This window comes from Anser anser (genome assembly GCF_964211835.1).
Source record: "Anser anser genome assembly, chromosome: 12".
Taxonomy (NCBI): Eukaryota; Metazoa; Chordata; class Aves; order Anseriformes; family Anatidae; genus Anser; species Anser anser.
Genome location: NC_139733.1, coordinates 22238767 through 22253597, shown reverse-complemented (window position 1 = coordinate 22253597; position 14831 = coordinate 22238767). Strand labels below are relative to the sequence as shown.

The following is a 14831-nucleotide window of genomic DNA, read 5'->3' as shown; positions in this document are numbered from 1 at the left end:
ATATTTTCCTGAGAGTTATACAGAATTAATTAATGCTATTTATAAAAGTTACAGAAGAATCCAGAAAACACTTAAGGCGAGTCAGCCCAAACACTCTAGAAGATGGAGCACTTCTTCCTAATGCTGAAGCCACAGTGGTTCGCTGAGGAACAGTGCAAATAGGCTACAGAATCCTTAAAAATTAGGTACGATTAAACAGCTACTGAGTTCTGTTCCCTTCAGTCAAAGAATCTGTAGACAAAAAAACAACTTTATTCCTCAGCTTTTCAGCCTAGAAGCTAAGAGCAAGCAACTGGCATTTAAGTTATGCATGTTCAACAGACCGATAATTAACTTTTAGTCATAAAGCACATGTCCAACATTCATAAGTATTCATACCAATTTGTGTTGAACAGTGTAAACTACATTTCCTAAAGAAATGAATGTTTAATTGGAAACAGGCTCCTTTTAGCTCTAAGCACTTCTCATGGGGCCTAGACCAAACTCTACACTAAATAGTTGTTTTAAGCACATGCACAAGTCTATAAAGTGAGCTGAAAATAATTAACACTAGCAATTCTCTTCAAAAGAAAATGCAAGAAAACTCATCTTGAAATCAAATATAATTTTTCAAAATAAGTATTATAAAAGATCATCTTTTGAGCACAGCCCTCCAATAGGCTCAAATAAAAACATGTATTAAGTCTACTATATGAAACCTTTCAATGCAAAAGATAATGCAAAAAATACAATAAAATACAGCTATTAGAAAAAATCTAGTTGTACTTTCTGCACCACCACAGTCGAGTCTGTCAAACTATTTTCAGAAGTTTATAACCCAGACACAGGAATTTGGTTTGGGCTGAAACCTGATCTTACACTATGCCAAGAACTTGGTGTCTTGTCAAGTCATCTGGAAATATCACTTCACATTAGAAACTGCTAAAAGCATAGCTTAAGCTGTATGAAAGAACAGAGCATTCATCAAACCAAACTTGTGGCATTTTCCTAAGTTCATATACTGTCCTGCTGAGGGCTACAGGACTGCTAAATGCTTTGAGGTTAGAAAGAAGTTTAGAAGGCAGGGAGAACAGCAGTAGCTCTTTTTTAAAATCAAAAGCAAAGCCACTTGTGCACTGAAATCCTGTTGCTCCTGCAAATGGTTGTTCACCCCAATTACCATTTCCGTACAGTTAACCTAAACAGTTAGCACACAGACTCGGTGTTAACATCCATTTATCTGGAAACCAAGCAGGAATCCAGGCAATGGTGTGCAAATTCAATGCACTCTAAGCTTCAGCTAGTTTAAAACAGTTTAAACTTGCTCATGCTGATAATGTGACTTCTTGCCACAAACCTTATGCTCCAACTTCATCCTTACACTCCAATGGCTATTTAGTCCATTAGAGCTGCATCCTTCCACAAATTCAACTAAAGCCTATACACTGAAAGTCCCCCCGCAGCAATAGTCTCAATGAACTTTGCTAGCCAACTACTGTACATGCTGTTAACCTGTAATAGCTGAGTACGTCCCGATCTTCCTTCTGCCCTTCCTTAGCATCCTGAGCCAGCTCTCTGATACTCTTACTGCGGATTTCCTTGTTACTGTCTCTCCAGAATAGCCACACTTCTTCCTCATCTTCTCCAACTTCCAAGGCATTTTCTCCACTTGACACTTCTTCAAACTCAAATCGAGAGAGGACCAGCCTGCCAGAATGAAGTGTGGTTAGATTACAAACTGCCAAGACCCATGCAAATCTTTAAGAACATTTCTTTTAAAACACTTGCTGAAATGTACTGGCGATATAAAAGTAATTTTATGATCTCACCTGCATTAAGAAAACACATTTTATTCCTGAACTCTGCCAAGTAAAAGCTGAATATCTTACTCTTTCAGCAGTAGCAGTTTACTACGTAAAGTCTTTAGGTTTTAGTATTAAAAGCATTAGAGTGAATTTAGATTATAAGCTTTCCATATAGCCCTGAAAAGATCAACGGTACACATACATTTCACCTCCACTCAACTGACGAAAATAAAGAAGCAAAGACATTACGGCTAACTGACTTTCAAAAAACATCTTTATGGGAGAATTTGTTTAAAGAACATTCAACAAGCTAAGAAAAGATTTGGTAAACAAAAATATCTAACATTTGATCAGTACTGGATCCCCTAAATAGCAACTGGATCAAAACTTTTCTGCTTATGTGACAAAGCTAGAAACAAATCAGCCACTAAAAATGCAACTACAGCTTTTAGTTCTTCAGCAAAAGAAAGATCATACATCTGAACAATATAAATGAAATGTACGAGATAAGAACCAGTAACTGATGTAGTAACTTCAATTGCTGGTGGAAATAAATAGTCCTTATAATTTCATGAAGAATTATAATTTCATATAATTTCATACATCTTCAAGAATATTCTAATCCATGTGGATTTTAAATGTTACCTGACAAAGATCTGTTTCCCTCTTACAGTATTTTGATATTGATTATCTGTGCCCTATTCCACATATTGAGTCACTACAAAAGATGGTTGGGATTTAGTGCCTGCTGTGATGCAGGGGGAGAAAGGGGTGAGCAGAGATGCATCAGCTTCTGTTTTGCTGCAAGCTGAGCACAGTATGCATGTACCCAAGAAGTGTTCACTCACATCAGACAGCTCAAAGAGGAAAGCCTGAGGCCCAGCAGAGAATCAGGCCCATGGAACCTTCACAAGAAGTCATCTACTTTGATCAAACATGAAACATCCGAAAGATGTCTCTGACTACTGGGCTGAGAACACTTACTGCAGACTTTTGCAGTCATCAATATCCATTTATTGTGCATCCAAAGAGGACTCCACACTGCTTTCTCTAGACGTGCCAGCAGTGCTCTCTGCTTTGAATCACCTCCCTTCTGTTTCACACCAGCAAAACCATCTTTAAAGGATTTACTTACTTAGTTTCAATGAGTATGTCTGCATTCGCTGGATTCAGAACGGCTTTACAAATCAACTCCTGTGTCACTGGAATAGACTTGTTCATAGAAACGCACAGATCTGAGAGATAATCCAAAAACCTGTTGGAAAACGTAAGCCAGAAGGGTATCAATCCATGTTGAGACTTAGACTGAGGCAATCTATATTTCAGAAAGAAAAAAATCAGAACTCCGATTTTACACAGCAGAGTGAGACTGCTGCCCTAGTAGGAAGTTATGGCAAATGCCAAAAAAGAAGTGAGCTAGTTGTGTTCTTGCTAGCAAGTTGGCAAGTACAGATTTTTCTCAGAAGACCAAGAGGAAAGGGTAATTATTTACTTGAAAACGTGGATCTCACCTGGGCTCCCTATTTTTCCTCACAAGGCTAACAAAAGTATCAATCTCGGCAGCTGTGATGTGCTTCTCCAAGAGCTTGCGATTGTTATGAAGCAGTGCGGTGATAGTGTCCTCAGCCAAGACATCATAGCCAATTTGTTTCTGCATGAAGCCGAACTGCTTTGCAATGTATTCCTTTGAACCAAAGAGAAGGACAAAGGTGGTGTAATTAAGTCTCAGAATTTCAGAAAATCATCAATAACAAAACAGTAAGACTTGTTAATGCCACCATCCCAAGAAGCGAACTGGATTATATTCTAATTGTACTTCCTTTGAGAAAAAGTGAGTAATGACAGTCTGAACATCTTCACCTCTGGGCTGGAGACCATCAAAGCATTTATCCCCATCTGACATGAGTTTGTTTTTAATAGCTGGCAACAAAAAATGTACATTTCACAGTTCAACTTTCAATGGAGCTTGTAGTACGCAAGAGTAAAGAAAACCTTAAAGTTCACCTGGATCAACAGCAATTCCATTTCTTTCAGACATTTCCCTTAGAACTAGCACTAATTACACTGCACATAGTCTGACAGAGACGAAAGATGGCAGATAAAGTAAAATTGAGCAATCAAAAAAATCTCTTGCTGACGGTGCAATCACACCACAGCATTAGCAGGGTTTAATTAACAGGATGTAGCTCTTATTTTTTGGAGCAAAGGAACAGTATCAGTGCCATTGAAAGCTGCAAACATATTTCAAACCTGATTCTTTCTGTAATCCTGCTGAGAGTGCCTCAGCACTCTGTAGCAAAGCCGACATATGTGTCTGAAGGGAGCGTGCCGCTGGTCTCCAAGCTCCTCCAACCGCAGCATGGGGCCATCACCGCTGTCCGTAAATGGTGCTTGCAACAACTTGAAAATCTATGGATTTATTAAAAACCAGGCATTTAAATCCCATGAGGTACTGCCTTCGTTTGATTAAAATTAATGTAAATGTAAAATTAAAGTAAATTAATGTGTTCGTATCTTTGAATTTCTACAAGATGCATCAGAAATACGCTATAATTGCAATGTTTGTTTCTTGGCCAAAGTACAGCCTGTACAGAAGACACTGCTTATCAGGTTTATTTACCAACATATGCTGTATTTTTTTGTTCTAGCAGTACTATGCCTGGAGTCCACTGACAACCTGCTGAAAGGATCCTTTGGTCCCAATATTTTGACCAGGTTCTCTACTATTCGGATTTTCTTTCTGACAACCCTTCTGGTAGGCAGAGTTTAAAGAAAAATGCAGTCTACCTGCTTTAGAATATTCTGTTCTCTCATCAGTTTTTGCCGTTCTCTATTGGGTTTAGAAAATACCACTTCAAGCACGTCTTGCCCAGAATTAGTTCCACCAGTAACAAAGTAGACCAAATCCTCCAACAATTTGGTAACAGATCTACAGAAAAGCCAGAAGTTGTTAATACAAGACTAAGTTTTATCTGTTAAAAGCACAATAACAGTGATAAGGTTATACAGATTTCAAAATGTTAAGTGACAAAAAAACATCAATTAGAGACTAACCCAGACGTTGGATAAAGCCCCTAGGTTTGTATGGAACTTTAAATTAGGAACTAGTGCTCCCTTTTTGTTACAGATTATTGTTTAATAGCCAAACTACAGAAGCAGTAAGACAACAATATCACTTTAAGGCAACTATATGCTCCCTAAATCCTATTTGGCAGTTCTTTTGTATTGCCAGAAAAAATAAATCAGATGATAATCTCCCCAAGACCAAAGAAAAGCTGTTGGCTATGGAAGCACACGGACCCTGGTTTTACACAGTAGACTGTGCATTCTTTTTGAGTGGCCACATATTTTTCAAAGACATTGTCAGAGGATTTGCCAGAAGTCATATGTTCACTCTTCACAAGATGGATTATAAATTCCCACACTCATTTTGCAAAGCCCATCAAGAAAGGCATGCTATGGATTATTCCTCCAAGTTCACAACAACAGTTCCCATGCCCCCATTTCACAGAGCACCAAGGAGGGGCTGACAGAATATGGCTTGAGAACCTTCACTATGGACAAATCAACAATAAAAGAAACACTTATTGAGTAAAGCAAATAAATATTACCTGAACCAAATTCTTGTCTCCTTACCTTCTTTCATTCTGGGTTATTGTTCCCTTTTCCAGCTTGCCAGCGATGGAACCTAAAACCTTACTTGCATCATTTGCAAAGTCCAAGTCCCGAACCTCTGCAGGAGAAACTGGTACTATAGCAAAAGCTTCTTTGTCCTCTTTCACTGGAGAAGTACCAATCTAAAACCCAAAGAAGTTTTATTATCAAACCAAAAGGCAGAAAGTAAACTAGTGCTTCACTCATTGATACTAAAAAAGAGAAAAAGCCATACTCCTACACAGCCTCACTCAGAGACGGTATGAGAACAGTAGCACCCTGTACAAGCTCATAGGTGTTCCCAGTACAGAGAAACATCAGGTGAGACTAGAAAATACTGCCACAGGGAGTAGGAAAAAATTCTCCATGTGCTGTTGTAAATTAGAAATTTAACAGTGTAACTATTAAACTTCTATGAAAACCTAATCTTTTAGATAATATATTTTGTGTAGGCACTATTTACCACTGTTATGCTGCTACCTGTTTGACAAACCCCAAAGTCCCAAGGGACTGGAACTTCTACCAACAACATACTGGTGAAAGTACAGAAATTAAAGGATGTGAGTATAAAAAAAGTAGCAGGGCTTACTTTAAGCATCACAGGTTTCTCTTCTTCCTTATCTATAGGGATATTGGTACTATGAACCCAGGTGTTAGTGCAAAGGTGTCTAAGTCTGACGTAAGAGTTCCTGAAAGAAAGTCAAAAGTTTCAAAATGTGAGTCAGTTTCCCAGTCAAGAAATTTTAGCATTGTTCAAAAATGCAAACTGTTGCCAAGAACAAGTGAAAAAAATTGTCACTCCACAAACTGTGGCAGCCCAAAGGAACGGGCAGCCAGGACTGCTGCATTTGGTGGCCACGTTAACTTACACCACCTTAGAGTATCTGATTTTTTAAAGAGTAACTTGGATGAAGTAGATCAAACAAATATGTCATGCTTTCTGGGTGGGAGCGGATAGCAAAGAGCCCACATTCAAATTGTGCATCTTTAGAGATACAGCATCTTTTGAGTAGCAAGAGCTACGATATGACCAGTTAAACAACCATATGCAACAGAAAATGAAATGCTAAACACTGGATGTTGTGTCCTAGCAAATACAATACAGACAGGTCATGGGAATTAGCATTATCATAGACCCCAGACTTTTGTCAGTTTCTTAACTGGCAAGAAAGTCACTTAATCTCAGTTTCCCTACCTGTAAAATCAGATGTTGTTACTTACAAGTTTATTGTAAAATACTATACTGAAGCACTAGGCCTTTGTTAATCATTTCTATATTAATTTGAAGGAGAACCTTAATTTCATACCAAAATAAACAGTGAGAAAGAGCTTTACCTAAAACCAAACCAAACCGAAGCCAAACTCCAAGGCAGGTAGTCAGCTCTAATGCGATCGTTAGCTCGTACCTGGGGACAAGGCTGTCTCCTCCTCGCAAGGTGGTAGGGTCCAACTCAAATATGGAGGAGATATCGTTTCCTTCAGGCACGGACACCAGAGAGTACGCCATCTTCTCCTGAGCATCACGCAAGCCCCTTCTGGAGGCATCCTGCTCAGGGTCCAGCTGCAGAAGAAGTCCCATCACACACAGTCAGACCAAGCCCTCCAGACCCAGCTGCCTAGCGCTGAATAGATGCGCTCTGTGATTTGTAGACATAGCTCTGAACCACTCCAAGCACTGGTTAAGATGACTACACTTCAGGGTACCAGTAAACGTGAAAGTAGCTCCTCTTGTCAAACATTTCTTTGCTTTCCTTAGTGTTAATAACTTCTGAGCATTTCTGGGTTATAAACACAATAAATCCTAGACAAGAGAGGTTGTGTCTTGCAGAGTGCCAAGAGACTCAACATCTCCCAGCTGCTCACCCACAGCACACCAGGAACTCTGAGCAGTTTCAGATGATCCACGTCTGCTCAGATCACCACCCTAGACACTACTGGCTTTTGAAATGCATTTAATGTATGGCAGTTGTCACCCTAGAAGAAATTACATGAGCAACAAATATAAAAACCAGCAACACTAAGTACCAACAGCCTTGCTGGGAAATGATCAACTTCAACAGCAAAAATGGGACTCGGGCCTATCAACTGCAAATGAACAAAGCAAGAGCTAATCCAGAAGTTAGCTGCCTTGCTGCTTACGCTTCAGCTCAGGATGCACTCCAACACAGTGATACACTACAAAGGACATGGCATCACAAGTATCTTCGTGTCTAAGGTGCTAGCAAATTACCAGCCTGCTTTATCAAAGTAAATACACGACCATCAAATGAGTGAGTAAAACACTAGATTTTAAGATGAAAGGATAAAAGGTTAGGGGAAAAAAATACACTGGGAAAAAGGAACCACATCTTTTTCTAAAAGCTTTCCTCAGGAACTAGCAGTTATAATTAGTCAACAAAAAATCTGTCATCTGACAAAACATAGAAACCAGCTACCAATATAGAAACAAACACCTAAATCCTACATGTAGCTTACAAAGTGATCACCAAGGAATTTACCAGCTTCTGTGATCTTGGCACCAGTGGAAGGTGGGCACCCCAAGGAGTCAGAACGCAAGCACCTGTCTTTCAAAGTCCCGGTGTAAGGCATTCCAACCCTTAAACATAAAGACGAGCTAGCTAACGTTGCTGGTGCCTCAGGATACTCTGCAGCTAGCACATTTGTAGTCAGTGAACTTGGCTGCAAGATAGTGACATTTCAAGTCTTTGATTTTGCACATGGGAACAGACAGTTAGCTGTATGGAACAGAATTATATATTGGGAATGTGCCTCAAATGAAGAAGCAACTATATACTCAGGCGAGTCCATCTGGAGGCTTTACACCAGGAGAAATTCACTCACTTGGAATGAATTCTCCGAGTTTCATCTGTCTCCTCCATCCCCACAGTAAGGCAGCCACTCTACACTCACAATTTGTAGTACCTTTGACACATCAGGAGACAATTTGTCAGCTACAGAAACTGTGGCAAAGATGAAAACGAGAATTAGTAAATTGGGAATTAGGAACTGCGGCAATTTAGGGAGAATTAAACTTCAACCACAAAGCTGACAGAAGCAGCCCACTCTCCTTTCGAACAGGTACTAGCTGGCATCTCACCTGTGCCATTTAAACCCTATTCTTGTACAGCTCACTGAAGTATAAAGAGACAACACCAACAACACAGAGCTGTGCAATGAAACCTGCAGTCCTGCAGAAAGCTCTCATTTGAGTGAAGTTGAAATTTCTGTATCGGAGCAGTGGTAAGCAGCCCACACCATCTTGTCACTAGTGCATGTTAAAAGATGCAGTAATTTTGTGTCAGAAATGAATTCTATGTGCCTGATCCTACTCTTTGTGGTCTATTTTTGCCACCTAGTGGTAAAGAGACACAGTAGGGAAAAAAATCAGCACAACTCTGAAACCAGCGCGTTACTGTTATTACTGCACTTATTTTCAGAAGGAGACATTAGCATAACACCAGTAGGAGGGATGTCTATATTAAAGATCTATAAACTGATTAACTTTTGAAAGTTAAGCCAACAAAGCACTTCAGTGTTAATTTTTTTTTCCACTGGAACAATAGCTGTGTGGGTTTTTTGTTCGTGTTATTTTTTTCACTTTTCAACTCCACTTACTGAAGACAAGCCGTCAGAAGATCAGCATTTGCTGCCAAATACTGCCAAGAAATAACCAGGATATCAGCTCAGTATCTGGGGGCAAGGGTTAGCCTTTTAATGGCTAGACTGCGATAACAAATCCTTTTTGCAGGAGAAAACTACCCCACTGCACTTCAAAGCACCACCAGGTGTTCACCTCCTTTTAAATATGGAGGAGTTCTTTCTCGTTTCTAAGTGGCGCAGATTTTTCCTATACAGGATAAATGACCAAGCAAGTTGCATAAGCCTACAATCTCATTCAACTAAAAATATAATCTACAATGGAAAGCGCTGTTCCAGTCCTAACTCTTTTCTCCTGCTGAAGCAATGCTGTTTTCCTTTTGACATCAGCGAGAAGATTCTATTAGCACAAAGCATCAGCACACTCTATCTTTGACACAAAAAAATTACTGAAAAGAACTTGCTTTCACAGAAAAATTGGAAGAATGGCACTGAAATCATTCTCACCCTGCCATTCTTGCTCTCTAGGCCCTTTGTCATGGCTTTCCTGTGACACACTAAAACGAGAGGGAATTCATGAACTGAACAAGGAGGGCAGAGGACTGGCACAGCACTACGTTAACATCCCATTACGAACACTTGACATCCGATGTCATCTTGAGCAACTTGCTTTTCAAACCTATTCAAAGCGTGCTTCAAGGAAACAAAGGTTTAAGAAACAGGAAGACAAAGACATTCTACACAGTGGGGAGGAAAGGGGTCTGAGTAATACAGGAATTCGGTTACAACTCTATTGCTCTTCACTAAAGCCTACTCCAGGTTTTAATATCCAGTCCTCTGGACAGACCTTAAAAGCTCATTCTGTTTTTTAGTGTCTTCACTAGCAACAAGGCCTGGACAATCTATGCACTGGCCAGTTAAATAGCAGGGCCTGTGCAAGCCCTCCTCAATTAGGGGCAAGATCGTACTCTTGCCTATACTTACTGAGGATTGACACTCCTGGTCATCTTCCTCATAGTCAGGGTTTACCTGATGAAACAGAATCACAGGCATGTCAAAACTAACAGAGCTAGCAGTGGGAAACAACCTCAGCATGATCTTATCTTGCTTTGTAAAGGATGCACTCTACTGCTACAACACTACCAGGCATGCAGAACAAATATACTATGCAAATAGATTTATTCTTAATCGGGCAACTGTCTGTCCATGAATTAAGCAGTAAAATAATCTGCAAACATGCAGACAGATGAAACTTGCCCATGATAATCACTAAAGGAGCAAGAGGAATAAAAGAGTTATCAAGTTTCACTTTTTTAAAAATTCCAAATGGAATTTCCACCAGAAATCACTGACTTGGCAAAAATCTTTTCGAACAAACACCCTTCTAACCATGGATAAGGTGAGCAATCTCCTCTGTCGTATTTTATGTGATGTAAGAACGTGTTTTTGTTTTGGCTGATTAGCAAACCCAAGATTTACTGGAAAAGCTCAGTATTGGACCATTATTGAAAAGGATGTGTGCATGTACATGTGACAAAGCATTGCTGCTTTTCCAATCTGCTTGTTAGAGGAGTTTAAAATGGGATATTTAATATGGACTTTTCCCACTGAAAATGTTCTCATGTCAACAACGTGGGCTGAGACAGGCTTTCTGCCCTACTATGCATTTTTACATCCAGGGCAGCCTTTATTTACAGAGGTGCCTGTATTGGTATATCTATGCTGTGAACTAAGTAAAACTAAGTAGAACTAAGTAAAACTAAGTAAAACTAACTTTAGTAAACATTGACAAGTGTTAAGCAGCAAAACTCTCAAAATTATAACCCTTGGACTTCCTTTTTTTTAATAAATGGTCTTGAAGTTTTTCTTCAAGGTGGAAAGGAGAGATGTCCACTTTGGTGCACAAAACAATTTATTTGTTTTGTGCTTGGACAGCTAAGTGTTACCTGCAGTTCTTACCAGGCTGGCCTGAAGCCTAGCTGCAATTCCATTTTGCAGTCAGTCCTTCGCTTCTATTAGGAAATCAGTGATTCAAGAGAAACTAACAACAGTTGACTGAATTCATTTCCCCCCCCAAAGGCTCTCAGCTATTTGCAATCAACCCGTGTATTCATAAATTCACCCTGATTCTTACTGCCCAGATTCTTACTGCCCACATGACAGTATACTAGTATTTAGCACCTATCCTTTGTAGAAAAGCTATTGCCTTCAGAATTCAAATAGAAAGTGCAAAAAGCTCAAGACTACCCCCTGCACAGTGGTGTAATTACACATCTCTTTGACCATGTTTTCTATGTCTAGCCATCCACTTTTTTATTAATACAGGACCCAAGCTTCACTCTCCTCCTCTCATCTGTTTCTATTTTTAGGGTGGGAAACAGATTTTCAGAAGGGGTAAAAGAAAGAAGATGCTGTGGAAGGAAAGGCAGAGCTTCTAAACAAGCCCCAACACTTACCTCTGCTGCTAAGTAGTGTCCAGTAGCAAGATGTTTGAACCTGAAAAGGCTGTTCCAGTACCCTGCGCCACCACGACAAGGATCGTGCTGCACTACCTACAATAAAAGGAAACATTTGCACTACACATTAGTGACTTGCTGTATTTCACTTACAGGTAAGGATGAACATAGCAAGGAACTCCAGAAAAGATAAACAATCTTTCATGCACAAACAACATGTAGTACACCAAATAGTTTGAGCAGACTACAATTAGTTCACTTCAATTTACAAACATCGATTTTCTGCTCGTTGACAAGTAACATTCTGCAAAGTCACTGACCACAGCTGGTACCCCATTAGGAGCAGAGCGATATCTGGTGGGTGACAGCAGGAAGATTATGGTGCTAGCAGCAGAGAATTAAAGACGGTGCTCTAGATGTGCATGTGTTGCTAAGTCCTGAAACAGCTTTCCTAAAGAGATGCAGCAGATCCTTTACCTTCTGGTATAAAAAATATTTGACCTTCTGAAAGCAGGTAATGGAAGACATCTGGAATTGTTTCAAATGCAGTGTTGTACAAGAGTATTGGAGGGAAAATATGATGGTCTGCAAACCTCTGTGGAAAGCAGAACCTCCACTCTGGGGGTACATCCATGTACTTAGGGAAAACATAGCTGACCTCTGCATTTTGGGGGGGACTAGCTCACCTCTGAACTCCTCACATTTATCATTGGGTATCTGCATGTATGTGAACAGTTATCACAAAAGCCTCTGATGTGTTGTAACACGCTCAACTAACACTAATCACAGGTAAACTTGCAATTGAAATGGGGGAAAATGTGCATATCAAACCAGATACTTCTGGAAAGACAACAGGAAAATTATATCCACCATTGCAATTAATTTTATGGATCTCTCAGGCAGTTCACGTGGCTTCACGTGGCAGGCATTTAAAATCGTATCTACGTAAAACAACCAGCTTTGTCTATCACACCAACAGAGGGAGGATATTTTAAGAAGCCAACGATGGCAAAGGTGTTAGTCACTATTTAAAAGCCAAGTACAGTAAAAACTGGTTCAGACAATGCACAGACTAGCAAAGGGTTGCCATCTCCTATCAAATGAGGATATGCATAATCGCAGTATTCCAGACCAAAAATAGAATGTTCAGTACACTCAGCAGGACAGTTGAAATTATTAGGTTTTAGATTTCAGTGACTGGTAAGAAAAATGGCATCATAGATACTTCTGTCCTCTTCTTCTGAATTGTCAAGAACCTGAGGTTCAGAGCTCTCTGTTGCAGCATTAGAAAGCCCTCAGTTTTGATTTTGCACAGAAAGCACAGCAAGTAAAAGAATTCTAAAGATTAAACTTCAAACACTGGCAAGACTGTCACCTAAAAAAGGAAATCCAGCTAAATGTTTTTAAAAAGAAACTGTAATTGTCACTACAAAGCCACCCTCAACCTGCATCACAATCCTTACCTCTACTTCCCACAGTGCTTTTGAGCTGGTTGCAGAAGTGGCAGACTGTCTCCCTGTAGTTCTCAGGAAGACGTGCTGCTTCTTCCTGTGCTCGTCGCAAGTCAGAAACTTCTCCTGTTCTGCATGAAACAACCTTACCACATCCCCCTGTCAAAGTCCAGACAGCATGATCAATACAGACATTATGCATCAGCGAACAAATAAGTCACAAACAATTAAAGTTTTGAGTCTTACCCCTTTGAGAATATCATCTTTATTATCACTCCATTTCATGAAAAGGACTATTTTCCAGCTTGTGTTGCAATTCACAGAGTTGACCTGAAAGGAGAAATAAAAGGTATTAGCCCCACTGTCTTGTGCCTGCACAAGATGCTACTGCCTTACTGTTTACATGTTTTTCAGCTGAGCACTGCCATCCCTGTTGCACTACTCCAAAGAAAGCCATTTCTGCATCTATTCCAGAAAAGGTAACTGCAAATCTGACTTGTTAGTAAGTCACACATCATGGTGCCATGACTACTGATTTTGAAGAAAAATCTGATTTCTAGCCAGTCAAGCAAGAGAAATCAAACTTAACCTTTGTCAAGTGCCCAAAAGGTGCAAGAAAAGTCTTGTAGATATCTTAAGATGCTGGGCAACAAGATAACCATTCCTAAATACCACCTGAGGTACTAATGAACTTACTGAGGGCTTAATTTTCTTAAAACACAAGTCCTAGCAGCCTAGCTGCAACATAGAGCTTGTAAAGTTGTTCCAAAGCCCCGCACTCCCAGCTCTGTCAATCTGCCCTTACCTCATTGCATCCCGGATTATCAACAAGCTGATGACTACTAGCATGAAGAGGCTGGCCAGCGTTGACAGGATTCAGGACTACTTTGTCTCCAATGACAACCTGTAGGTAAGTGAAGCATCAGACAAATTTGCAGTCTGAGAAAGCTTTTCCCTTCCTTCCTTTTTTTTTTTTTTTGTTAATGGGAGTGATAGGAGGAAATCACCTTCTTGCAGTTTGGAGAGATGCCAGTCTGAATATGAAAACCAGGATTCTGTTTGCTTCAGAATTTAGCTTACTATATTCAGTCATTCGGGCAGAAAAAAAAGCCTATACTAACGGATCCAGAGGCTTACAGAAGAAACAGTTTACAGTTCCAGTAACAAATTTATCTGCTACTTTCCATTAGTTTCATTGGTTAACATTTAATAAGTAATTTTTATGGCAAAAGGTCAGCCAAAAGCTCTCCTCCTCCGAGAGGCACTTTCATTTGTAATATCAGATTCTTGACCAGGCTGGCATATGGCTCAAGACAAAAGCATTTTATTACGGACAGTAAAGGTCCTTTTCTTCCCTTCTTCCAGGGTGAAGTCTTACCTAAATTAAAACACAAAACCCTTCTCTGTATTGAAAGGAACTGGTCATTATGATAAAGTGTCTGTAAATAGGTAGGATTTAAAGAGCTTACTAGCCTGTAAGACTGTATTATCATGTGCTTTATTGTGTGCGTGTGTGTAAAAGGAAGTACAGCTACATCGAAATGTATGGGGCTGCTCTACAGAAGAAATTATTCCTACTCAATAAAGCTCACTGGATTTAGGTGCCAAATCCATGCCTGGACTATACCACAGAGCACCCTTAAGCTTATTAATGCCTAGTTTGGGGCAGGTAGCACACCAAACTCTCTTGTACAAAGGTAATGCATCAGAAGCAATTATTTTCTGGTTTTCCCATGAACAGGGCCATTTGGCCTCGTTATTACCTCATTCATCATATACAAAATGATGGCAAATTTTGATTCAAAACTGGCAACACTGAAAACCCAGATATTATTTGTTCTAAATATACCAGAGGAACGCAACAATTCCTGCCATTTTGAATTGGACAG

General features: G+C 39.8%; 1 protein-coding gene across 1 annotated transcript in view; it reads right to left on the bottom strand.

Moving 5' to 3' along the window:
* ITPR1 (inositol 1,4,5-trisphosphate receptor type 1) overlaps window positions 1–14831 on the bottom strand; it is a 170033-nt gene that overhangs the window by 104747 nt on the left and 50455 nt on the right. The window contains exons 7-19 of the mRNA XM_083796088.1: window positions 13748–13846; window positions 13189–13272; window positions 12955–13101; window positions 11492–11587; window positions 10020–10064; window positions 6845–6999; window positions 6028–6127; window positions 5421–5581; window positions 4572–4713; window positions 4035–4193; window positions 3296–3468; window positions 2920–3039; window positions 1492–1686 (exon numbers count right to left, since the gene is read on the bottom strand). Coding sequence (XP_083652214.1) covers window positions 1492–1686; window positions 2920–3039; window positions 3296–3468; window positions 4035–4193; window positions 4572–4713; window positions 5421–5581; window positions 6028–6127; window positions 6845–6999; window positions 10020–10064; window positions 11492–11587; window positions 12955–13101; window positions 13189–13272; window positions 13748–13846 — 1676 coding nt within the window. The remainder of the gene's footprint in view (window positions 1–1491; window positions 1687–2919; window positions 3040–3295; window positions 3469–4034; window positions 4194–4571; window positions 4714–5420; window positions 5582–6027; window positions 6128–6844; window positions 7000–10019; window positions 10065–11491; window positions 11588–12954; window positions 13102–13188; window positions 13273–13747; window positions 13847–14831) is intronic.